The 24,540-nt window shown below is 51.0% G+C and overlaps 2 protein-coding genes across 6 annotated transcripts in view; both read left to right on the top strand.

The window, feature by feature from the left end:
- VAV2 (vav guanine nucleotide exchange factor 2) overlaps window positions 1–17,592 on the top strand; it is a 97,313-nt gene extending 79,721 nt beyond the window's left edge. For 2 of the 5 annotated variants that reach the window (XM_069747437.1, XM_069747439.1), the window contains exons 18-27: window positions 3,692–3,708; window positions 4,004–4,025; window positions 4,623–4,750; window positions 4,825–4,890; window positions 5,087–5,124; window positions 5,198–5,314; window positions 5,605–5,692; window positions 5,789–5,903; window positions 7,489–7,643; window positions 17,298–17,592. In XM_069747437.1, the coding sequence (XP_069603538.1) occupies window positions 3,692–3,708; window positions 4,004–4,025; window positions 4,623–4,750; window positions 4,825–4,890; window positions 5,087–5,124; window positions 5,198–5,314; window positions 5,605–5,692; window positions 5,789–5,903; window positions 7,489–7,643; window positions 17,298–17,345 (794 nt within the window). In that variant the 3' untranslated portion in view covers window positions 17,346–17,592. Of the gene's footprint in view, window positions 1–3,691; window positions 3,709–4,003; window positions 4,026–4,622; window positions 4,751–4,824; window positions 4,891–5,086; window positions 5,125–5,197; window positions 5,315–5,604; window positions 5,693–5,788; window positions 5,904–6,354; window positions 6,442–7,488; window positions 7,644–17,297 lie in introns of all 5 variants that reach the window. The other 3 variants (XM_069747441.1, XM_069747438.1, XM_069747440.1) reach the window with 3 other exon arrangements.
- A 697-nt stretch (window positions 17,593–18,289) lies between these two features.
- On the top strand, window positions 18,290–24,246 carry B3GALT9 (beta-1,3-galactosyltransferase 9). Its single transcript, XM_069754508.1, is given in 5 exon segments — window positions 18,290–18,343; window positions 20,538–20,687; window positions 21,112–21,855; window positions 21,857–22,058; window positions 22,061–24,246. Coding segments are annotated over 5 exon segments (1,266 nt in total). The 3' UTR covers window positions 22,177–24,246.
- Window positions 24,247–24,540: the final 294 nt, after the last annotated feature.

Here is a 24,540-nt window from a genome sequence, read left to right as displayed (position 1 = left end):
CAGACCCTGGATATCCGACCATTGATTATTATAAGCAGTCGCTATACCGAGTGGTTTGGAGGATCTCGGCACCCAAGGTTGTAAGAGGTTACCTCTGTCCGCATCCCTAGCCTCAGTGAAGACTCGTGAGATTACCTTTTTGGGGTATCCTCTATTTTTGAAGCGGAGAGTAAGGTCCTTGGCCTGTTCCATAAAATCCTCTTGTGTGCTACAATTTCTCTTAAGACGATAAAATTTTCCCTTAGGGATGCCCTTCTTGAGATGTTGTGGGTGGAAACTTGAGCAGTGTAACATGCTGTTTGTGGCGGTGAGTTTACGAAATAGGGTGGTGGAGATTCGCGTGCCATCCAAAGAAAGCTTGAGATCAAGGAATTCTCTTCTACCATGGTTCTCGAATAATGCGATGTGAGGCGGATATTCCACAGATTCATATTCAATGTTTCAATGAAGGTCTGGCATTCTTCTAGGGTGCCTGTCCAGAAAAACAAGATGTCCTCAATATATCTGTACCACCTAGTGACATAGATGGAAAATTGCTCAAGGCAATACACCCTGTTGATCTCCCACCACCCCAAAAATAAGTTTGCATACGAAGGCGCACACTGTGCGCCCATTGCGGTGCCAGTCACTTGCCTGTAGTAGGTCCGATCAAAGACAAAATAATTATTGTCCAGAACAAAATGTAGGAGATCCAAAAAGGAAGGAATCATGTTTCCTGTCTTCCGAGGATTGTTTATCCAGAAAGAACGACACAGTTTGAACCCCTAGGTCGTGTTGGATATTCGTGTAGAGGGACTCCACATCGAGTGACCAACAAGGTATTCACTGGAAGTGCAAGGTCCTGTAATTGTTGGATTAAAAAGGTGGAGTCTCTCACATAGGACCTAGGGGAGAAGACCAGAGGCTGGAGAAAAAAACCTAAATAAATACAGGGGCGTTCTAACAAGCCACCTATCCCCGATACAATAGGTCTCCCTGGAGGATCTTGAAGGGATTTGTGGACCTTAGGCAACATATAAAAAGTAGGTGTCCTGGGGGTGGTGGTTCATCATAAAATCTTTTTCACTTTTATTAATAATGCCACAAGTTCATGCCGAAGTTAGTAGCCCATCTAATCTGGCTTTAAAAGCTTGTGTGGGATTTGAGGAAAGAACCTGATAGCAGTTACCATTGGTCAACTGTCGTTTAGCTTCTTTTAGATACAATTCCACTGGCCAGATTATTATGTTCCCCCCTTTATCTGCCTCACTGACCACAATATCCCTGTTGGATCCCAGATCCCTGATGGCAGCCTGTTCTATCTTGCTTAAATTCTTGTCCCCACTTGGGTTAAGGTACCTTCACACATAACGATATTGTTAACGATATCTCAACGTCACACTTTTTGTGACGTAGCAACGATCCCGCTAACGATATCTTTGTGTGACAGCGACCAACGATCAGGCCCCTGCTGGGAGATCGTTGGTCGAGGGGAATGATCAGGACCTTTTTTTGGTCGCTGATCACCCTGCTGTCATCGCTAGATCGGCGTGTGTGACGCCGATCTAGCGATGTATTCACCTGTAACCAGGGTAATTATCGGGTTACTAAGCGCAGGGCCGCGCTTAGTAACCCGATATTTACCCTGGTTACCATTGTAAAAGTAAAAAAAAAAAAAAAACACTACATACTTACATTCTGATGTCTGTCACGTCCCCCGGCGTCAGCTTCCCTGCACTGACTAAGCGCCGGCCGTAAAGCAAAAGCAGAGCACAGCGGTGACGTCACCGCTGTGCTCTGCTTTACGGCCGGCACTGACACAGTCAGTTCGGGAAGCTGACGCCGGGGGACGTGACAGACATCGGAATGTAAGTATGTACTGTTTTTTTTTTTGTTTTTTTTTAACTTTTACAATGGTAACCAGGGCAAATATCGGTTTACTAAGCGCGGCCCTGCACTTAGTAACCCGATGTTTACCCTGGTTACCCGGGGACTTCGGCATCGTTGAAGACAGTATCAACGATGCCGAAGTCTTTTCCCGGATCGTTGGTCGCTGGAGAGAGCTGTCTGTGTGACAGCTCTCCAGCGACCACACAACGACTTACCAACGATCACGGCCAGGTCGTATCGCTGGTCGTGATTGTTGGTAAGTCGTTTAGTGTAACGGTACCTTTAAGCTTCAAGGTCCGTACGTCACCACAAACGGTGTCAAAGAAGTTCTGTACAGCTGGAAATATTGACAGGGATGGTGTAGCTTGAGATGGTAGCTTACCAGTAAATTTCCTCCTTGTAGGTTCTCCTTCATTTTCTTCCAATAGATCAACCAAATCTCTGAACACCTGTCTTTCCCTCACCAGGAGATCATCAATCAATGATGGTTGGTGATAAAATAGTGTGAAAGTCAGCAAATTAAGTAGAGGCCTTTTATCAGAGTAAACTTATCAAGACTGCCAGTGGGGCAAAATGACAGCCCTCTCTCTAGTACAGAAATTTCAGCGTCCGACAACAAATATGATGACAAATTGATGATTTGAAGCTTACCACACTCCGGTGGGGTCATTGATGTAGATGTAGGAATTATCGTCTCATTGTCCATGTCTCATGGTGATCCCCTCTTTATGGCCTAATTTTAGTCTCAAGTTATCCGTGAGGACTGTGACGGAAGACACCGGTGTGAAGCTAATCTCTTAGCAAGAAGTCTCTGCAAAGTCCAATGTAAAAAAAAAAAAAAAAAGGACTTGTACTGAAGCGGACACAATTTGCCAAAGAGAACATCAACTGGCCTAAAGAGAAATGGAGAAACATTTTGTGGACTGATGAAAGTAAAATTGTTCTTTTTGGGTCCAAGGGCCGCAGACAATTCATCAGACGACCCCTAAACTCTGCATTTAAGCCACAATACACTCTGTAGACAGTGAAGCATGGTGGAGCAAGCATCATGATATGTGCGTGTTTCTCTAACTACGGTGCCGGACCTATTTACCACATACCAGGGATTATGGGACAGTTTACTTATATTAAAACACGTGAAGAGGTCAAGCTACCTTAAACTGAAGAGGATATGCCCTTAAAATGGACATTTCAACAAGACAACGACCCTAAACTCACCAGTAAATGAGCAAAATCTTGGTTCCAGTCCAACACAATTGAGGTTATGGAGTGTCCAGCCCAATCTCCAGACCTTAATCCGATAGAACATTTGTGGGGTGACATCAAATATGCCGTTTCTGAGGAAAAGCCAACAAATGCCAAAACATTGTGGGATGTAGTCCGAGCATCCTGGGCTGGGATAACAGGTGACAGCGGGCAGAAGATGGTTGACTGCATGCAACATAGATGTGAAGCAGTTATAAAAAACTGTGGATAACAACTAAATATTAGGTTAGTGATTCACGGGAATGCTAAATCGTCATAAAAAACTACGTATTGTGAGTTTGTAAAGACAAATGCGGACACCGCTATTTTTTAGAACAGCACAATGTTCATTTTTCGTTATTGTCTGTAAAGTAGTAAAAATTATCAACATTTCTCTTCATGTTTTGAATTAGTAAACTGCGTGCAATGTGCCCAATGCATGGAAATAAAAAGTAGTGTAAAGATTTTGTGATAACTCGTGTTTATGACCACACTGCTATTATTTTGAACACTACTGTACCTCTGTTTCTTTCTGCATTCACTGTCCTGATGTATTAATGGTGTTTTGTTTTTCCAGGCCCTGCTGAAAACGTGGTAAGATACTCCTTTTTCTCCCTGATATTACTCCAATCTGCAGTATGGGCAGAGCTGCTGCAGAACATCACTAATATCATCCATAGTGCCCTGAGATATCACTGTGGGCGGGGCTTGTTTGATTACAGCAGGGTAGCTCCTCTCTATTGTAGATTACTTTGTGATAAGGTTGTCATGGTTACAGAACTGCCATAATAAATGATTGATTGTCCCTGTTTTACATCTCCCAGCAACCCCTCCTGGAGCAGAGCATGATGGGACGTGCTGCTGATAACCAGTGTTTTTTCTCTTGCAGGAACTGCACATCACAGTGTCAGGTGAGACCGTGGCGGCTGCTGATCTCCGCTCTCATGGGATCGCAAATTTTGCACATTTCTAGTATTCTATGAAATCTGTTGGAAATGGTTAATAATCGGTGCAGACACTTTGTGGGATCTATGTCCTCACTGTTTTCCAGATCTCTTCTAGCTGTCAGTGTATGACAACATCCAGATGCTGAATCCCTGGACACACAGAACCTGCCACAGCTGAGGGTTTGCTACACTGTATCTTCCTTCTCTCCTACGTGATACATTGTGATAAACCCTCCGCCTGTGGCAGGACTCAGTGAGTTCAGCATCTAGACGAAGACTTTTTTTTTTTTTGTCATTGACAGCAAGCAGAGATCTCAGAAATGAAATAAGCGTTGTTGGAGTCTGTCTGCAGAACTTCTGGAACATTCTCTGCATATTGGGCTGTGCTCTGCTTTCCTGTTGGCACTCAGGCGGCGAGGGGCGAATTCTGGCAGCTTAGCTCCGTCTTCCTCTGATTTGTGACTGGAGTAGGAGACGCCTTGTAGCTGAGAAGCAGCTGGTATATAGACTTACCGCAAGGCGGCCATGATTAATATTCCTTGTGTCCGTCACTGCCTCCAGGGCCCAAGATGCTGGCTGTCCAGAACTACCATGGGAACCCCGCGCCCCCTGGGAAGCCAGTCCTGACCTTCCAGACGGGAGAAGTGATAGAACTGCTGAGAGGTGACCCCGATTCCCAGTGGTGGGAGGTGAGTGACCCCAGTATTAGGGCAGCTGATGCCTGTGTGCAGTGTGACTGACTGCGCTCTTCTCCTGTCCGCAGGGCCGGTCACTGCTCAACAGGAAATCCGGCTATTTCCCCAGCTCCTCGGTGAAGCCCTGTCCTGTGGTGAGTGGCACCTAGAATACTGATGTGACCTGAACCCCAAACCGGTGGTAATGCAGCCACCATTAAAGGGGTAGGATCTATATTGGGGGTCCTGACCTTACATGAGTGGCTTATGCTGCCAGTGACAGCAGTGCTCTGACACCTAGAGGCATAAAACCACCATCATCTACTAATCTAGCGTTTGTGTCTGTTGCAGCAGCCAGTGAACCGCACCGATTACAGCAGATACCCGTGGTAGGTGCCCACCTTGCTCGGGTGCTGGGGTCTTGATGGCACCTCGATGCTCATATGTTGTTGCGTCTTCTAGGTTTGCAGGGAACGTGGAGCGGCCACAAGCTGACAACCTCCTAAAATCCCATCTGAGCGGAACATACCTCATCCGGGAGCGGCCGGCCGAAGCTGAGCGATTTGCCATCAGCATCAAGTATGAAGCATAGTGCAGTTTTGGGTGGTGTCTGTTGTAGTAAGGCAGTAGTCCAAGAACAAGGCGGCAGTGGACAGGAGGGGTCTCTACTGTGCTGTGCCTCATCTACCTGACAGACAGGTCATTCTGCAGCCGCCACTAGGGGCGCACCACTCTCTGCAGCCACTGAGGTTGGAGATCTGCCAATATTCGGTTGGATTGAGTAAACCTTTGTGACCTCGGAGCCCCACTGAGGATGATGGTGGTAGTAGTCTCTGGCATTTCTTCCATCTTGCTTTTTCTCCTCTCAGATTCAATGATGAAGTAAAACACATAAAGGTGGTGGAGAAGGACAGCTGGATCCACATCACTGAAGCCAAGAAGTTTGAGAGTTTGCTGGTACGTGTCGCCCCTGCCCCCGGGACAGTCAGCAGGAGGGTGATGGCCACAGTGATCGGAGGGGATCCGTAACTGACGTGCGCTGATGTTTTGTAGGAACTGGTGGAGTATTACCAGACTCATTCACTGAAGGAAAGCTTCAAGCAGCTGGACACCACCTTAAAGTATCCGTACAAACTGCAGAAGACTCGCAGCTCCCCCAGATCCCCAGGTGAGAGCGGCGCTCCATGGTCTTCAGGTACTTATGACGTAGCCACAGTATTTACTAGCAGGACAGACCCATGTGTGGGCCACAACATTCACTTCTATGGGAGCCTGCTTGGCCAGCGATTTTCTCTCATAGACATGAATGGAGAGGACAGATCCCATCTCTAAGGCCCCGTCTGACATTGGGGGGTAACGACTTATGGATAATTCTAAGTCCGGCTGCAAGATGGGGTCGCTGGTGGTCAGTCGTACTTTAACCCCTTGCCTGACTCGGCACACAGATCTCATCTGTCAGGTTCTGGCTGTAATGTACAACAAGTCCCAGCAGCCCGGTCGGGTGCCTTTTTATTTGCTCTTGTAATGTGCCCTCCCTGCAGTTAACCCTTCCTGCTCTGACATGTCTTCTCTTTTTCTTTTGCTCTCCTACCTTCACGTTTTCTCTGACCTTTCTGCAGCCTCCTGTGCTTCCTACAACTTTTCTTTTCTCAGTCCTCAGGGTCTCAACTTTCCCTGTCAGAACCCGTCCACACCCTTCTGGTCAGGTACTGCCACTATATACTGCACCCAGCCACAGCGCCACCTGCTGCATGACATAGTGTGTGACGCCTCGCACTAAATTCCACTTAAAGGGCCAGCACAGACTTCTGTACACAACACTTTATCACTGTGTAGTGACAAGTGGGGCGCTCGCCAGTAGCAACAAATCAGATCTCCCTCTCTGAGTTCCTGCTCAGAACATAAGACATAATCTTATGGGCTACAAAGTTTATAACCAAAGGTTACAAGAAAATAATCCAAGTGCTGCTTACACAGCTGATGTCACTGTGCATAAGTGCAGGCGATCTTCCATCTTCCACACCTTTTCATTACACAATAAAGATTATTACATGAGCCCTTATATCCCAGTGGCTGCAGACTGAACAGACATCATGGCGGCCTCTGCTGGGTTGATTGGTGCCCAGGCTTTTGTCAAAGCCGTTGCTGCCATCACCCTGTGCCATCATTTTTCTTTATAGGGTTATTTAGTCTCTATTGTTCATGGCTCTGAAGGGAATAACGGCGCCATCTGCTGGGTGTGGAGTAGTGCAGCCATGTCGACTGTTTCTGTTGCTGTGCACCCTGTGTCAGCCAGTTTTCACAGCTCAGCCATGAACACCATTGCTGGAGTATCTCCTCCATATCATCATCATTGCGCCCTCCATAGATGTATACAGGACAACTCTGGCTCACATGTTCTATTGCATGGCGGGTAATGGATTGGGGGTGCATGTTGGGTCGCCTCACCTCCGTCCGTCTCGCCGCGCACATCTTCATAGTCACATCTAAGTTACAGTCCCCCAGGACAACAGATGTGGGCGAATTTACTTAGTGGGGGGAGGGGACAACCCCAGAATCATCTGCTGAGCGTTTTGCCAGGAATCCGCCATTTTCCATGGTTTTCCCTCCTCACCTTTCATTCATCTTCCATAAGCACCTTGCCGCCATCTTGTTAGCTGGTGGCAGAATTCAGTCTAATTTGGTTTGGTCACTGGTGTTTTTGGGGTGTACCGTCCCTGTAGTAACTCCACCCCTTTTTCTCTTCTGCACAGTTTTCACGCCACGTCCTGTAGGAACCGCCATTGCCAGGTACAACTTTGCAGCCAGAGACATGAGGGAGCTCTCGCTGCGGGAAGGAGATGTGGTGAAAATCTACAGCCGGATAGGAGGGGATCAGGGATGGTGGAAAGGCGAGACGAACGGAAAAGTGCGTATTCTGCTCCTCCAGGGTCGTGTGTTGTGAGGCCACAGAACGAATGAGATTTCTGTATTCTGCTGCACGACTTCCGGATCACGGATCTGCACCAGGAACTTAAAAGGGGTTTCCATCATATCACACTGATGACCTGTCCATCGCATAGGTCCCGACTGTCAGATCAGGGGTCCAATGACTCTAGCTGCTACAACGTAAACGGAGCTCCAGAGCCCAACTCCGCACAGTGGACGACATGGGTCTTCTCAGAGCCCAACTCCATCCAGTGCGCAGCAGCTGACGCAGGGCTCTGCAAACCCCAATTCCATCCAGTGCGCAGCAGCTGATGCAGGGCTCTGCAAACCCCAACTCCATCCAGTGCGAAGCAGCTGATGCGGGTCCCTGCAGAGCCCAACTCCATCCAGTGCGCGGCAGCTGAAGCGGGTCCCTGCAGAGCCCAACTCCATCCAGTGCGCAGCAGCTGAAGCGGGTCCCTGCAGAGCCCAACTCCATCCAGTGCGCGGCAGCTGAAGCGGGTCCCTGCAGAGCCCAACTCCATCCAGTGCGCAGCAGCTGAAGCGGGTCCCTGCAGAGCCCAACTCCATCCAGTGCGCAGCAGCTGATGCGGGTCCCTGCAGAGCCCAACTCCATCCAGTGCGCAGCAGCTGATGCGGGTCCCTGCAGAGCCCAACTCCATCCAGTGCGCGGCAGCTGAAGCGGGTCCCTGCAGACAGGGCCAGCTCCAGGTTTTCGAGGGCCCCGGGCGAAAGAGTCTCAGTGGGCCCCCCCCCCCCCCCCTTTAACACATACCCCGATTTATGATGCACAGATACGGCAGAGAAATGTATAGTACAATGCCAGATTTCACTTCTTACATGAGTGACAGCTATTGTAAATTCTGCAGTGTATATATACAGGAGGAAAGGTGCTGTGCAGTGTATATATACAGGAGAGGTGCTTTTCTGTTTTGAGTTTTTCTATGAAACAAAGACTTTTCTACATAAACAACGTTGTTTGGTTTTGCGGCCCCAACAGATCTGTGCTACAAAGTAACAGGCGGCTCGGGCATTAATGAGGGACCTGATGCTGAATCCTTTCCACAAACCCTAATGACCCAATTAGTGCCCCGTCATTAGAAGCTCATTAAACGCCTCCCTGTCCCGAGCAGTCATGTACAGTATGGGGGGATCCTGCAGCCCACCCCCTGACTGCTCCATACCATACACTGCCCTTTGTCGCTCTCACTATTATCCTGTGCATTTCTCTGTCATCGTTACCCCATGTTACATTTGTCACCCCCCACTACAGAGTAGCAGGGCAGCCAATGTCACCCCCTCCCGGACCCTAATGGCAGCAGGAAATGTCTGCTCCTCTATTGGGTTGGAACCTGATTTAATCAAGGAATAATGTGGATTTGTTGCCGGTGGCTGCAGGGGAAGGGTTAAGTGATGCCATGTCCGTGGTGGGAGCAGTGGCAGCTGCTGGGACCTGGACAGACACAACCAATGTTGCTGTGACTGCACAGTGTGACCTGGAGGAGAGAAGCTGAGACTCCGGAGCAGAAATCACCCACATGCCAGCACTGGGCAGAGTCCCTCCAGTCACCAGCCTGGGGCCACGGGGCCCCAACCTACAGCCCACAGCTCAGTATTACCCATGGCAGCAGCTCCCCTTCCTCCTGGCATCTGGTTAACCCCATTTATGCGGGTCGGATTGTTATCTTTAAGGTTCAGCAATAACCTTCATACAGATGGGAAGGGGTTAAACTTCTTCCTACCCCACTGGTGCAGGTTTGGTGCAGCATGCATGTATTCTGGGTGAGCTGGGCGGCTACAGGCTGCACCCCACCAGCTGCTCCTCCAGACATCACCCACATTTTTAGGCAGCGGAGACAGCAGCAGACTGAGCCACAACTGCAACCACTGCTGGATACCTTTGCAGTCACTCAGGCACTAGTAGGAAGGAGCTCCTCCGGAATCTGCCTGATAAACTTCAGCACTGTCTGCAGCCACCCAGGGGGGAGAGCAGAGAAGGTGCTCTCTCCGCCCACAATGTCACACTGGCTGCCTTCTGTTAACCCCTATGTGTGCCTGCCTGGCTGCACTGACTGAGTGAGAAGATGCTTGTGTCAGAGCTGGCACATAGGGGTTAAGAGAACGCAGCCAGCAGTGACTTTGTGGGGGGAGAGAGCATGTTATCTCCTGCTCTGCTCTCCCAGCTGTATCTATGACAGCATGAGTGCCCCCCCCCTCTCCCCAGGGCCCCTGTGCTGGGTGCTGATGCAGGCCCTGCCTGCAAACCCCAACTCCATCCAGTGCGCAGCAGCTGATGCGGGTCCGTGCAGAGCCTAACTCCATCCAGTGCGCAGCAGCTGATGCGGGTCCCTGCAGAGCCCAACTCCATCCAGTGCGCAGCAGCTGATGCGGGTCCCTGCAGAGCCCAACTCCATCCAGTGCGCAGCAGCTGATGCGGGTCCCTGCAGAGCCCAACTCCATCCAGTGCGCAGCAGCTGATGCGGGTCCCTGCAGAGCCCAACTCCATCCAGTGCGCAGCAGCTGATGCGGGTCCCCTCAGAGCCCAACTCCATCCAGTGCGCAGCAGCTGATGCAGGGCTCTGCAAACCCCAACTCCATCCAGTGCGAAGCAGCTGATGCGGGTCCCTGCAGAGCCCAACTCCATCCAGTGCGCAGCAGCTGATGCGGGTCCCTGCAGAGCCTAACTCCATCCAGTGCGCAGCAGCTGATGCGGGTCCCTGCAGAGCCCAACTCCATCCAGTGCGCAGCAGCTGATGCGGGTCCCTGCAGAGCCCAACTCCATCCAGTGCGCAGCAGCTCAAGCGGGTCCCTGCAGAGCCCAACTCCATCCAGTGCGCAGCAGCTAATGCGGGTCCCCTCAGAGCCCAACTCCATCCAGTGCGCAGTAGCTGATGCGGGTCCCCTCAGAGCCCAACTCCATCCAGTGCGCAGCAGCTGATGCAGGGCTCTGCAAACCCCAACTCCATCCAGTGCGAAGCAGCTGATGCAGGTCCCTGCAGAGCCCAACTCCATCCAGTGCGCGGCAGCTGAAGCGGGTCCCTGCAGAGCCCAACTCCATCCAGTGCGCAGCAGCTGATGCGGGTCCCTGCAGAGCCCAACTCCATCCAGTGCGCAGCAGCTGATGCGGGTCCCTGCAGAGCCCAACTCCATCCAGTGCGCAGCAGCTGATGCGGGTCCCTGCAGAGCCCAACTCCATCCAGTGCGCAGCAGCTGATGCGGGTCCCTGCAGAGCCCAACTCCATCCAGTGCGCAGCAGCTGATGCGGGTCCCTGCAGAGCCCAACTCCATCCAGTGCGCAGCAGCTGATTCGGGTCCCTGCAGAGCCTAACTCCATCCAGTGCGCAGCAGCTGATGCGGGTCCCTGCAGAGCCCAACTCCATCCAGTGCGCAGCAGCTGATGCGGGTCCCTGCAGAGCCCAACTCCATCCAGTGCGCAGCAGCTCAAGCGGGTCCCTGCAGAGCCCAACTCCATCCAGTGCGCAGCAGCTAATGCGGGTCCCCTCAGAGCCCAACTCCATCCAGTGCGCAGTAGCTGATGCGGGTCCCCTCAGAGCCCAACTCCATCCAGTGCGCAGCAGCTGATGCAGGGCTCTGCAAACCCCAACTCCATCCAGTGCGAAGCAGCTGATGCAGGTCCCTGCAGAGCCCAACTCCATCCAGTGCGCGGCAGCTGAAGCGGGTCCCTGCAGAGCCCAACTCCATCCAGTGCGCAGCAGCTGATGCGGGTCCCTGCAGAGCCCAACTCCATCCAGTGCGCAGCAGCTGATGCGGGTCCCTGCAGAGCCCAACTCCATCCAGTGCGCAGCAGCTGATGCGGGTCCCTGCAGAGCCCAACTCCATCCAGTGCGCAGCAGCTGATGCGGGTCCCTGCAGAGCCCAACTCCATCCAGTGCGCAGCAGCTGATGCGGGTCCCTGCAGAGCCCAACTCCATCCAGTGCGCAGCAGCTGATTCGGGTCCCTGCAGAGCCTAACTCCATCCAGTGCGCAGCAGCTGATGCGGGTCACTGCAGAGCCCAACTCCATCCAGTGCGCAGCAGCTGATGCGGGTCCCTGCAGAGCCCAACTCCATCCAGTGCGCAGCAGCTCAAGCGGGTCCCTGCAGAGCCCAACTCCATCCAGTGCGCAGCAGCTAATGCGGGTCCCCTCAGAGCCCAACTCCATCCAGTGCGCAGTAGCTGATGCGGGTCCCCTCAGAGCCCAACTCCATCCAGTGCGCAGCAGCTGATGCAGGGCTCTGCAAACCCCAACTCCATCCAGTGCGAAGCAGCTGAAGCGGGTCCCTGCAGAGCCCAACTCCATTCAGTGCGCAGCAGCTGATGCGGGTCCCTGCAGAGCCCAACTCCATCCAGTGCGCAGCAGCTGATGCGGGTCCCTGCAGAGCCCAACTCCATCCAGTGCGCAGCAGCTGATGCAGGTCCCTGCAGAGCCCAAATCCATCCAGTGCGCAGCAGCTGATGCAGGGCTCTGCAAACCCCAACTCTATCCAGTGCGCAGCAGCTGATGCGGGTCCCAACAGAGCCCACCTCCATCCAGTGCGCTGCAGCTGACGCAGGGCTCTGCAAACCAACAACTCTATCCAGTGCGCAGCAGCTGATGCGGGTCCCCTCAGAGCCCAACTCCATCCAGTGTGCGGCAGCTGACGCAGGGCTCTGCAAACCCCAACTCCATCCAGTACGCAGCAGCTGATGCGGGTCCCTGCAGAGCCCAACTCCATCCAGTGCGCAGCAGCTGATTCGGGTCCCTGCAGAGCCTAACTCCATCCAGTGCGCAGCAGCTGATGCGGGTCCCTGCAGAGCCCAACTCCATCCAGTGCGCAGCAGCTGATGCGGGTCCCTGCAGAGCCCAACTCCATCCAGTGCGCAGCAGCTCAAGCGGGTCCCTGCAGAGCCCAACTCCATCCAGTGCGCAGCAGCTAATGCGGGTCCCCTCAGAGCCCAACTCCATCCAGTGCGCAGTAGCTGATGCGGGTCCCCTCAGAGCCCAACTCCATCCAGTGCGCAGCAGCTGATGCAGGGCTCTGCAAACCCCAACTCCATCCAGTGCGAAGCAGCTGATGCAGGTCCCTGCAGAGCCCAACTCCATCCAGTGCGCGGCAGCTGAAGCGGGTCCCTGCAGAGCCCAACTCCATCCAGTGCGCAGCAGCTGATGCGGGTCCCTGCAGAGCCCAACTCCATCCAGTGCGCAGCAGCTGATGCGGGTCCCTGCAGAGCCCAACTCCATCCAGTGCGCAGCAGCTGATGCGGGTCCCTGCAGAGCCCAACTCCATCCAGTGCGCAGCAGCTGATGCGGGTCCCTGCAGAGCCCAACTCCATCCAGTGCGCAGCAGCTGATGCGGGTCCCTGCAGAGCCCAACTCCATCCAGTGCGCAGCAGCTGATTCGGGTCCCTGCAGAGCCTAACTCCATCCAGTGCGCAGCAGCTGATGCGGGTCCCTGCAGAGCCCAACTCCATCCAGTGCGCAGCAGCTGATGCGGGTCCCTGCAGAGCCCAACTCCATCCAGTGCGCAGCAGCTCAAGCGGGTCCCTGCAGAGCCCAACTCCATCCGCGCAGCAGCTAATGCGGGTCCCCTCAGAGCCCAACTCCATCCAGTGCGCAGTAGCTGATGCGGGTCCCCTCAGAGCCCAACTCCATCCAGTGCGCAGCAGCTGATGCAGGGCTCTGCAAACCCCAACTCCATCCAGTGCGAAGCAGCTGAAGCGGGTCCCTGCAGAGCCCAACTCCATTCAGTGCGCAGCAGCTGATGCGGGTCCCTGCAGAGCCCAACTCCATCCAGTGCGCAGCAGCTGATGCGGGTCCCTGCAGAGCCCAACTCCATCCAGTGCGCAGCAGCTGATGCAGGTCCCTGCAGAGCCCAAATCCATCCAGTGCGCAGCAGCTGATGCAGGGCTCTGCAAACCCCAACTCTATCCAGTGCGCAGCAGCTGATGCGGGTCCCAACAGAGCCCACCTCCATCCAGTGCGCTGCAGCTGACGCAGGGCTCTGCAAACCAACAACTCTATCCAGTGCGCAGCAGCTGATGCGGGTCCCCTCAGAGCCCAACTCCATCCAGTGTGCGGCAGCTGACGCAGGGCTCTGCAAACCCCAACTCCATCCAGTACGCAGCAGCTGATGCGGGTCCCTGCAGAGCCCAACTTCATCCAGTGCGCAGCAGATAATGTGGGGATCTACAGAGCCCAACTCCATGCAGCATACAACACTATGTTGCGCAGAGCCCAAGACCATTCAGTGCGCACCGGCCGACACGAGACCAAACTCTCCAGGGCGCAGCTACGCAACACTTCTTCTGCCATTGTAATCGTTAAGGTGCTTAAAACAAGCAAACGTAAAGATCCTCTCCATCCTCAGGAGCAGTGGCTTCTCCAGTCTATACGGTCTCTGCAGTCTATCCGTGGTGGCTGGCTTCCTAGCGAAGCATTGCCTGCACGGTGTTTGCTGTATCTGGCCAGCCTCGTTGCCCCTGTGCTTCTTCCGTGCGACCATGCTGCGGCCCTGATCTGTCAATCTATGGGAGTGGACTGTCCTCCAGGAGGCAGAAGAGCAGAGCGACTGTGCACACCCCTTTAATAACTTTAGGAACCAGGACTTTTTCATTTTTTATTTTTCTGTGGCTCTGGTCCCATGAGGACGGTGATGACAGAATAAGATGTACTGGAAAACATGTAAAAAAAAAAAAAAAAATCAATTCCACTGCTGTTTTTGGGTTTTGTTTATATGGTTTCAATTGTGCTATAAAATGACCTGAAAACTTTCTTCTTCAGGTCGTCATGGCAAAACCAAACTTTTGACAGAACCTTTTTCATTTATCTGTCCTTTTAGGATTAATTCTTGTGATCTATACATTTTGATCAATTTGAGCAGTGACCGAGAAATGGCGATCCTGGTGTTCTGATTATTTGGGTTTTTTTTTGCGTTTAAAATGTTTCTTTTATAAAATATTTTAATTTCTGTATTTCAATATGGGAAAAAGGGCAAATTTAAACTTATATGACATTAGCCTCAGACGTTCCAAGATGACGACCTATGGCCTGCCCCCAATCATCTCGCTGGAAGCCGATGTGCACAGCGGCGTAAATTAAATACTGTGTTCAGATATTGTTGACAGCTGCATTTAGATGGTTAAACTGCGCCAATTACATCAAGCTCCCTCACTGAAGTTCAGGCAGGTTCTGTAGCACAGATTGCACCTCATGGTTATGTAGTGGGCTTTGCTCCTCAGCAGCCCTGCAGATGATAACAGAGGCCAGGGCAATGGGGAGCCTCAGCCCTGCAGATGATAATAGAGGCCAGGGCAGCGGGGGGCCTCAGCTCTGCAGATGATAAGAGGCCAGGGCAGCGGGGAACTCGACCCTGCAGATGATAATAGAGGCCCGGGCAGCGGGGGCCTCGGTACTGCAGATGATAACAGAGGCCAGGGCAGTGGGGAACTCGACCCTGCAGATGATAATAGAAGCCAGGGCAGTGGGGAACTCGACCCTGCAGATGATAACAGAGGCCCGGGCAGCGGGGGCCTCGGTACTGCAGATGATAACAGAGGCCAGGGCAGTGGGGAACTCGACCCTGCAGATGATAATAGAGGCCAGGGCAGCGGGGGCCTCGGTACTGCAGATGATAACAGAGGCCAGGGCAGTGGGGAACTCGACCCTGCAGATGATAATAGAGGCCAGGGCAGCGGGGGCCTCGGTACTGCAGATGATAACAGAGGCCAGGGCAGTGGGGAACTCGACCCTGCAGATGATAACAGAGGCCAGGGCAGCGGGGGCCTCGGTACTGCAGATGATAACAGAGGCCAGGGCAGTGGGGAACTCGACCCTGCAGATGATAATAGAGGCCAGGGCAGCGGGGGCCTCGGTACTGCAGATGATAACAGAGGCCAGGGCAGTGGGGAACTCGACCCTGCAGATGATAATAGAGGCCAGGGCAGCGGGGGCCTCGGTACTGCAGATGATAACAGAGGCCAGGGCAGTGGGGAACTCGACCCTGCAGATGATAATAGAGGCCAGGGCAGCGGGGGCCTCGGTACTGCAGATGATAACAGAGGCCAGGGCAGTGGGGAACTCGACCCTGCAGATGATAACAGAGGCCAGGGCAGCGGGGGCCTCGGTACTGCAGATGATAACCGAGGCCAGGGCAGTGGGGAACTCGACCCTGCAGATGATAACAGAGGCCAGGGCAGTGGGGAACTCGACCCTGCAGATGATAACAGAGGCCAGGGCAGCGGGGGCCTCGGTACTGCAGATGATAACCGAGGCCAGGGCAGTGGGGAACTCGACCCTGCAGATGATAACAGAGGCCAGGGCAGTGGGGAACTCGACCCTGCAGATGATAATAGAGGCCAGGGCAGCGGGGGCCTCGGTACTGCAGATGATAACAGAGGCCAGGGCAGCGGGGAACTCAGTACTGCAGATAATAGAGGCCCGGGCAGTGCGGAACTCGACCCTGCAGATAATAATAGAGGCCAGAGCAGCGGGGGCCTTGGTACAGCAGATAAGGCCATGTTCACACTTTGCGGTTTTTACCGCGGAACCGCGGCGATTTTGCAGCTGCCGGTCCGCTGCAGTTTCCATTGCGTTTACAGTAACCTGTAAACCCTATGGAAACGGCAAACCGCTGTGCACATGCTGCGGGAAAAACCGCGCGGGAACGCAGCGGTTTACAACCCGCAGCATGTCACTTCTTTGTGCAGAATCGCGGTTCTGCACCCACAGGAATGCATTGATCCGCTTACTTCCCGCATGGGGCTGTGCACACCATGCGGGAAGTAAGCGGATAATGTGCGGGTGGTACCCAGGGTGGAGGAGAGGAGACTCTCCTCCAGGCCCCGGGAACCATATTTGTGTAAAAAAAAAAAAAAAGAATTAAAATAAAAAATAATGCTATACTCACCTCTCAGCGCTGCACGCGGCCGTCCGGTCTCAGGTTGCTATGCGACCAGGACCTGCGATGACGTCGCGGTCACATGACCGTGACGTCACGAAGGTCCTTCTCGCACAGCATCTTTGGAACCGGACCGCCGCCTGCAGCGCCGAGGAGATCGGGACGTCAGAGGGTGAGTATATCATTATTTTATTATTTTTAGCATTACTATATAGTAGGAGTAAATCCCGCAGCGGAACCCGCAACACAAACCGCGATAAATCTTCAGGGATAACCGCAGCGGGTTTGCCCTGCAGATTTATCAAATCCGCTGCGGGAGAACCCGCAGGGACCCGACGCTATGTGTGAAGAGGCCAGGGCAGCGGGGGCCTCAGCCCTGCAGATGATACTAGACGCCAGGGCAGCGGGGAAGTATTATTGAACACCGCTGCTACTGTGCCAGATAAAATCACTATAGAAAGGGGGTCACTCGGGGCACTTACCAGCTCCTTTTATTGAGTAAAAATGTTTTTACCTGTAGTTGAAGTTATTAGGTCCTGTGCAGTCCCATGTCAGGGAAAAACAACTTTGGTTTAGTTGTAGTTTCTCTTATCCAATGTCTGCTTGCAGTCAGTGAATAAGAACATGTACCAGGGCTGATGTTTGTCGGTGCAGGCATAAGTCTGCAGACCTGGGCAGATATGTGCCCACTTCACGCTGATACAGTATAACAAACCCTCAGCTGTTCCTCTGTAACCCATGTCTCTGTGTCTCTGCAGATCGGCTGGTTCCCCTCCACCTACGTTGAAGAAGAAGGGGTGCAGTGACCCTGGCGCCTCCAGATGAAACTTTGCTTCCTTCAGATGTTTGCACAGCAAGGACTTCGTTCCTGTAACGATTCCTCCCGGCGTCTCCACAGCCCCGGCCCACACGCCCAGGGCAGGGGTCTTCTTCGCTGGTATTACTTGTATATAAGATTTATAATTCTGATGCGCAGCAATGGAAATAAGAGAAACTGTGAGGAGGGTGAGGGGCTGCGGCTGGATAAGGGAATTAAAGGCATTCCATTTCTGACCTCCGTCTCCTACTTCTGAATTGGCACCGTTCTCCGTCCTCAGTGGCACAGGTCACAGGAATTCCTTCCTATTAGCTCTCAGGATCTCGCCTCGCCACTGCTCCCCAGTTGTGCTAGTGTTTGCTGCACCCAACTGAATACAATTGAATCCAGAGGTACTGCTACTCCCATCATCTCAGCTAGGTCAGAGTCTGAATCAATAATGACACAATGGGGAGATCTGTCAGAGTGCCAGAAATCTGATTTGGGCTTTTTGGGGCATAAACTTTTTCCCAAATCACTCATTTATTTTGTGCTTCAAACATTTTGGGGACGAAGCTCAATATCCGTAATCCATCACATGTTCCTGCCTATTGATAAATATGCCTAATCGGAAGGTTCAGGATCTGTCCAGCAATCTACCCCACAATGCATCAGGTGACCTGTGTGCAACTCTAGCTTTGACTAGAGCACGGGACATTTTATGGACACTATCAGATAATTGCTATCTTAATAGTGAAGACAAGAGTTAAATGGGTTTATGCAGCTGAAGCCTATGATTGGCTGCAGTGGTCGTGCTATCAGCCACATGACTGCTGACCCACAACTGCAGGGAGTCTTGTGCTGTGCAGTAAATGAGGGGGGAGGAAACGCCAGTCGATATTGCTGTTACGGACTGGGGCTGGCCACATGAGTTCAGCACTGCAAGAGTCAAACATGGCTGCCACCTACAAATCTGGTTTGCTGACATTAAATATTGGAGAGATGATGGTAATGGCAGGATTGGAACCCAGAGATCGCACAAATAGTGATGAGCGAATATACTCGTTACTCGAGATTTCCTGAGCACGCTCGGGTGTCCTCCAAGTATTTTTTAGTGCTCGGAGATTTAGTTTTCATCGCCGCAGCTGAATGATTTACATCTGTTAGCCAGCTTGATTACATGTGGGGGTTGCCTGGTTGCTAGGGAATCCCCACATGTAATCAAGCAGGCTAGTGGCTGTAAATTATTCAGCTGCGGCGAAGAAAACAAAATCTCTGAGCACTTAAAAATACTCGGAGGACACCCGAGCGTGCTCGGGAAATCTCGAGTACCGAGTATATTCGCTCATCACAAAGCACGGGGCTGATGTGTCTAGTGGGAGCAGTAGGACTGTCCCCATGATCAGCAGACACTGCAGGGTCCCAACTTGCCTTCATCTGAACTCTGCTGCCTGGTCCAAATGTACATTTACTAAAGCTGAGCAAATTCCACATGCATCCCCCGCAAGGTCGTGTGATGTCATCGGACCCCCGGAGTTACTGTGCACCCTGCGGGATCATGCTTCACAACACGGCACAGACAGCAGTGCAGAGAATTCCAGCACAATCACCCACAGGAGTAGAATCTGCTAGAAGTGTGATCCTGCTCCTGTCTTACAACTTTGGACAAACTTTACTGGAGCCCATGTGCACATGTTTTTTGTAGTGCAGATTTGTTAGAAAACCTGAAGGATTTCCGGATGCCAGCAAAGAGAATGAGAATCCCAGAGTCTCATGCACACGGTGCTTAGTTGTGACTAGCAGATTTAAATCTGTAGCATATCCATTCTTTCAGCATTTTTGCTGCAGATTTCACCTAAACTAATGAATGGGGAAAAATCTGCAGCAAAAAAGCGCACTTTTGCTGCTGTTTTTCTGCACCAACTACTTAACGTGTGTACATACCTTTTAAGAATTATTTGTTTTTCCTCTCTCCTGTACCTCTGAAAATATTATGCTGGTTCTGGGGTTGCCATGGTAACCTGGAAAGATTAATGGCACGGATTCCGTTTTATGTAAAATGTCTCCGCAGCTGTGTGGGCTAGTGCCATCGTCGGCACAGACAATGAGGAAGCGAGTGGCACTGGATTAACCCTTTAAGAACTTGAGACAACCCTGTTAAATGGATAAAATTGAAACAATTTGTAAAACTGAGTAACTCTGTAATGCCTCCCTTATTAAAAATTATTTTCTCAAGAACAAAGTTACCGGCCACCTCTGTAGTCCAGCCTGACTGGCCCAGAGACTCGCATTGCTCTTAAAATTCTGTTTCCCTGCACTTCTCCCATTCTGCACTGGCCAAACTGCCTTTTCTAGTAGCCGGAGTGCTCTGATTGTGCTCGCGGTGTGATAATTCACTGTCAATCTTCAGGAGCCCACAACCCGTTGCAAGACAGGAAACCAAGAGCCGAGAGTAGAGCGCTCCTGAAAGACCATCTTCAGACAACACCTGTAAGGACACATGCATGGAGAGCCCAACACCCAGGCTCTCCATCAATATACTGTGACACAGCTGCGACACATGCAGCTGTGGGGACGAACAGCTGATCAGCCGGCACGCTCCAGGAAGCCAGGTTCTCTCTGTAGCTTATTCGGTAGTTGCTATAACTTACCGAATAAGCAGGGACCCAAAGAAATTTGCTCATCTGTAGTCTTGAGGCATTTCCACTGAAGTTGTATCAGCCAGTCATTTGATTTTCCACTTTGCTTTCGAGTATCATTCCAAATCCAGACCTCTATGGGATATTCACATTTTTATTGTTCTCAACGCACTCCACTATGTAATGAATGAAGAATTGCAACTGGAATATTTCATTCAGTGATATCTAGGATGTGGGATTTTAGTGTTCCCTGTATTATACACACACACACACACACACACCCACACGCGGTGCCGTCACACTAGCAGTATTTGGTGAGTATTTTACATCAGTATTTGTAGCCAAAACCAGGAGTGGAACAAATAGAGGAAAAGTATAATGGAAACATATGCACCACTTCTGCATTTATCACCCACTCCTGGTTTTGGCTACAAATACTGATGTAAAATACTGACCAAATACTGCTAGTGTGATGGCAGCCTCACTCTGAGTCCTCGCTTGTGGAGTCGTTTCACATCCTCAGACCACCCCAGCCATTTCACATTCATCTGATCTTGTCCCAGTGTCTGGTTACAACTGTTAGGTCGGGTGCAGATGGATCAGGTTCTGCAGTAACTTTACTATCTGAGCCGCGGAAAAGAACAATTCACCCACAAGAAATAAGTGAACAAGGCAGCGGCGCAAGAAGCAGTCGTTTCACCAGCACCATGCAGGTGAGCTCCCATCTTCCTACTCACTGGCCTTGCTCACATGGCCTCACTCTTTTCAAGTGTTCCTACAGCCCCTCCTCACATGTCCTTGCTCTCTGCAAGCGTCTCCCCTCCTCACCCAGCCTCACTCTCTGCTCCTCACCCCGGTCTCGTTCTATGCAGTGGTACCCTTATCTGCTGCCTCCTCCTCACTATCTGCAGGTGTCCACCCCTTACCAATTCTCTGAACGTGATCCCCTGCTGCTCTGGGCCTTTTTCTCACCAAGACCTTGTTCTCTCCAAGTGTTCCTCCACTGCACTCTTATCTCTCAATTTCTGAGGAGTCCCTTGTGCCATCCCCTCCTCCTGTCTGCAGGTTTACTCCTGGCATCGCTTCACCTCAGTTATCCATAGTCGGCTTATTTTCACCCTACCTTAATCTTCGCAGGTGTCCCTCTGTCGGCTCCGTACCCATCAGTGCTGCTTCATCCTCATCGTCCTGTTCCATGCTCTGCTGTTTGGTGCAGATTTGATGGAGGAATACTTACTGCGCTCAGCCCCGATCACTTACAAGGATGGAAAGTTCATGGTGCTCCAGGACCAAGCACAGAGACTAAATCTGAGTCTGCAGAGTGAGAATATCTCCAGGTCCTATGCCATCAGCAGCTCAAGGCGCTGCATGGATAGGAATGTATTCCTGCTCGTGGTCATCTTCAGTTCTCCTGAAAACAGGATGAGACGGGAGAGACTCCGACAGACCTGGGGGAAGACAACATCACTTCGGGGCCTCCGGGTAACACGGATCTTCATGCTAGGGAGGCCCCAGATGCAGGCCACTCAGTACAGCATTCTGAATGAATCTCATCTCCACCAGGACTTGGTGCAAGGGACTTTCCTGGATCCTTCCAATGACACGCTGAAGGCAGTGATGATGATGGAGTGGGTTGTGACCTTCTGCTCCGATGCCAGGTTCATCCTGAAAGCTGATGACTATGTGTTTGTCAATGTGGAGAGCCTGAGCAATTACCTGCTAAGCCTGGAGGTCCGCACCAGTGATGTATATACTGGGAGAGTTATACACCAGGCCCGGCCAGACAGAGACCCTCACAGTCTAAGCTTCGTCCCCCTGACATCCTACTCCAAGACCTTCTATCCTGACTACTGCAGCGGCTCGGCCATGGTCATCTCCCGGGGGGGTCACTAGGAAGATGTACCTGGTGTCTGCCCAGGTGACAGTGGCCGTGCCGTCTGAGGTCTTCATTGGCCTCTGTGCCCAGAAGGCCGGAGCCCTCCCTCTCCATAGCTCCCGGTTTTCTGGGCCTCGGCCCATCCGTTATAACCGATGCTGTTATAGGATCATTTTCTCATCGTCCGGGATCGGAAACAACGAGATGTCTGAAGTGGGGGCCATAGCTGCTCCAAGCTGGAGACGTACTACAGCCTGGTGGTCTGCAAGGTCTGGTCCTACCTGGACAGGATAAAATATCGCAACTCAGAGGATGGCAGCATTTGATCTAAAGCTTGCGGCATCCCACATAGGGTCTGATAAAGTGGTGAAGCCGTCTTGTGGACAATGGTGGAAATTGTGTGCTCAATACCGCCCAGTGCGGCTCCCAAAAGATCTCAACTACTGCTCAGTGCGCCCCGCATCACCTTGCCAATCACATCCAGAGCTGTCACTCATCACCCCTCTGGTTACATTTAGAGTTGCAACTTGTCACATTTTATACTCCAGTCACAGCCAAAGCTGCAATCGTATCATCTGACACTACACTCATAGCCAGAGCGACAATCACTATTCTGCTCTGACTGGAAGATGAGGAATGAAGTAACTGCTGCAATACAGCAAAAAAATGATGTCCTACCTGTCCCTGAGAGCGGTGGATATTTTGGGTACAACTTGGCATTCTCTGTTCTGGTGTGAGGTAAATGTGATAATTGGGCCGCTCATTATTTATGAGGCCGTGGCAGCTTAATTCCCCAGAATAATTAATGGTGGTTGTCTCCTGGGATGAGATCATGACCCGGCAGCGGAGCCTCACCTGTACACATGAATTATAGAGCTGTATCACTATACCGTGCGGCGCTGGCAACTGCCTCATCACCTGACATTTCGCACCTTTAGTACAATTTGCTTCATAGTATCAGACCACGGAGAATAGTAATCTGTAATAAATACCATCATCATATCTCATATTATACTGCTCCTTTCACGATGTAACAGCAGATTAGTGACTGCAGCTCTGGATAAGACATGATGTAGTGGCAGATTTGTGCTTGCAGCTCTGGAGGATTAAACAATATAATTGCTGCAATACAGCAAAATAAAGATTAGATGGACATTTGATGTTCTCGGTCTCTTTCCTGGAGTTTCGATAGTAGACCGCTATACACTGCTCATGTAGATTTCTATTAATGCAGAACTGAAAATTTAATCTCACAACTCATCTGAATGCACAGGAGGTGTACCTAATGGAGGGATCTAGGAAAAGTGGCAATCTAAATGAATACAGTTACATTTACCCAATGTAATGCTTCCAAAAATATTACTACTATAATACAACCACTGTGTACAAAACTATAGCTACAAAAATACTGTAGCAATAAAATAAAAAAAATCTCATGGAATAAAGATCCCAGATGTGCAGACAGTTCACATGTAGGAAAAATGTAGAAATCCAGCAAAGAGATCGTTAAAACATCTTCATTGAAGATCCTTTACAAACCCAATGTAAAATAGCATATGCATTTCTGTCCTTAATGCCAGAATACTGCTCATATCACAAGAATATAACTACTACAATACTGCCCCCTTATATACAAGATTATAATTACTATATTACTGCCCCTATGTAAAAGAAAATACTATAATACTGCCCCCTATGTACAAGAATATAACTACTATAATACTGCATTTTATGAATATTATTTTATCCCTGCGGATTTCTATAATAGAATGGATCAGAAACGCTGCAGATCTGCACAAAAGAAGTGACATGCTACTTCTTTTGATCCGCAGCGTTTTTCATGCGGAATTTTCCGCACCATTAACACATCATTTGTTTTTCTATTGATTTACATTGTACTGTAAATCACTTTGCGGACCTGCAGTGTTTCTGTGCGTAAAAAAAACACGGATCCGCACTAATTCCGCATCGTGTGCACACATCCTAAGGGTATGTGCACACACTGCGGATTTTCCCATGCGTTTACTGTTCCATGTAAACCTATGGGAAACAAAAAACTCTGTGCACATGCTGCGGAAAAAAACGTTCGGAAACGCAGCGGTTTACATTCCGAAGCATGTCACTACTTTCTGCGGACTCCGCAGCAGTTTTACAGCTGCTCCAATAAAAATCCCATAGAAGGAGAAATGAGAGTTGTATTGCCTCACTGTGGGGCTTTGCTTATATAGGGCTTTGTTTGGTGGCAGGCATACTTACCTGTGCCATAGCGTTATGCACATGCACTTTATTGATGGACTGAAAGGCACTAAGGGACTAGGGTTGTTGTTGGGTCCTGTTTACCCTGGTGTGTTGTCTCTGCACATGTACCACTTTATTCTATGCGTGTAAATGTATGTAAAGTATATATTATGTGAACTTTCAATAAATTTTGGATCTTTTTTACTCTATATATACCTAGTATAACTCTCATTTCTCCCTCTATAGTATGTTGTCTTGAGTGGGTATACCTTTATCATTAAATGGGCTAATTATAGCCCTTTCTTCTGACGAAAATATGTCAGAGAGGTTTTTGTGGTTTCCAATAGAAATCCGCAGTTGTAAAACCGCAGTGAAATCCGCAGGAAAACCGTGGTAAATTCGCAGCGGTTTTGCACTGCAGATTTATCAAATCCGCTGCTGAAAAATCCGCA

This window comes from Ranitomeya imitator, chromosome 2, assembly GCF_032444005.1.
Source record: "Ranitomeya imitator isolate aRanImi1 chromosome 2, aRanImi1.pri, whole genome shotgun sequence".
NCBI classification, from domain to species: Eukaryota; Metazoa; Chordata; class Amphibia; order Anura; family Dendrobatidae; genus Ranitomeya; species Ranitomeya imitator.
This window is presented reverse-complemented; position numbering and strand designations above follow the sequence as displayed.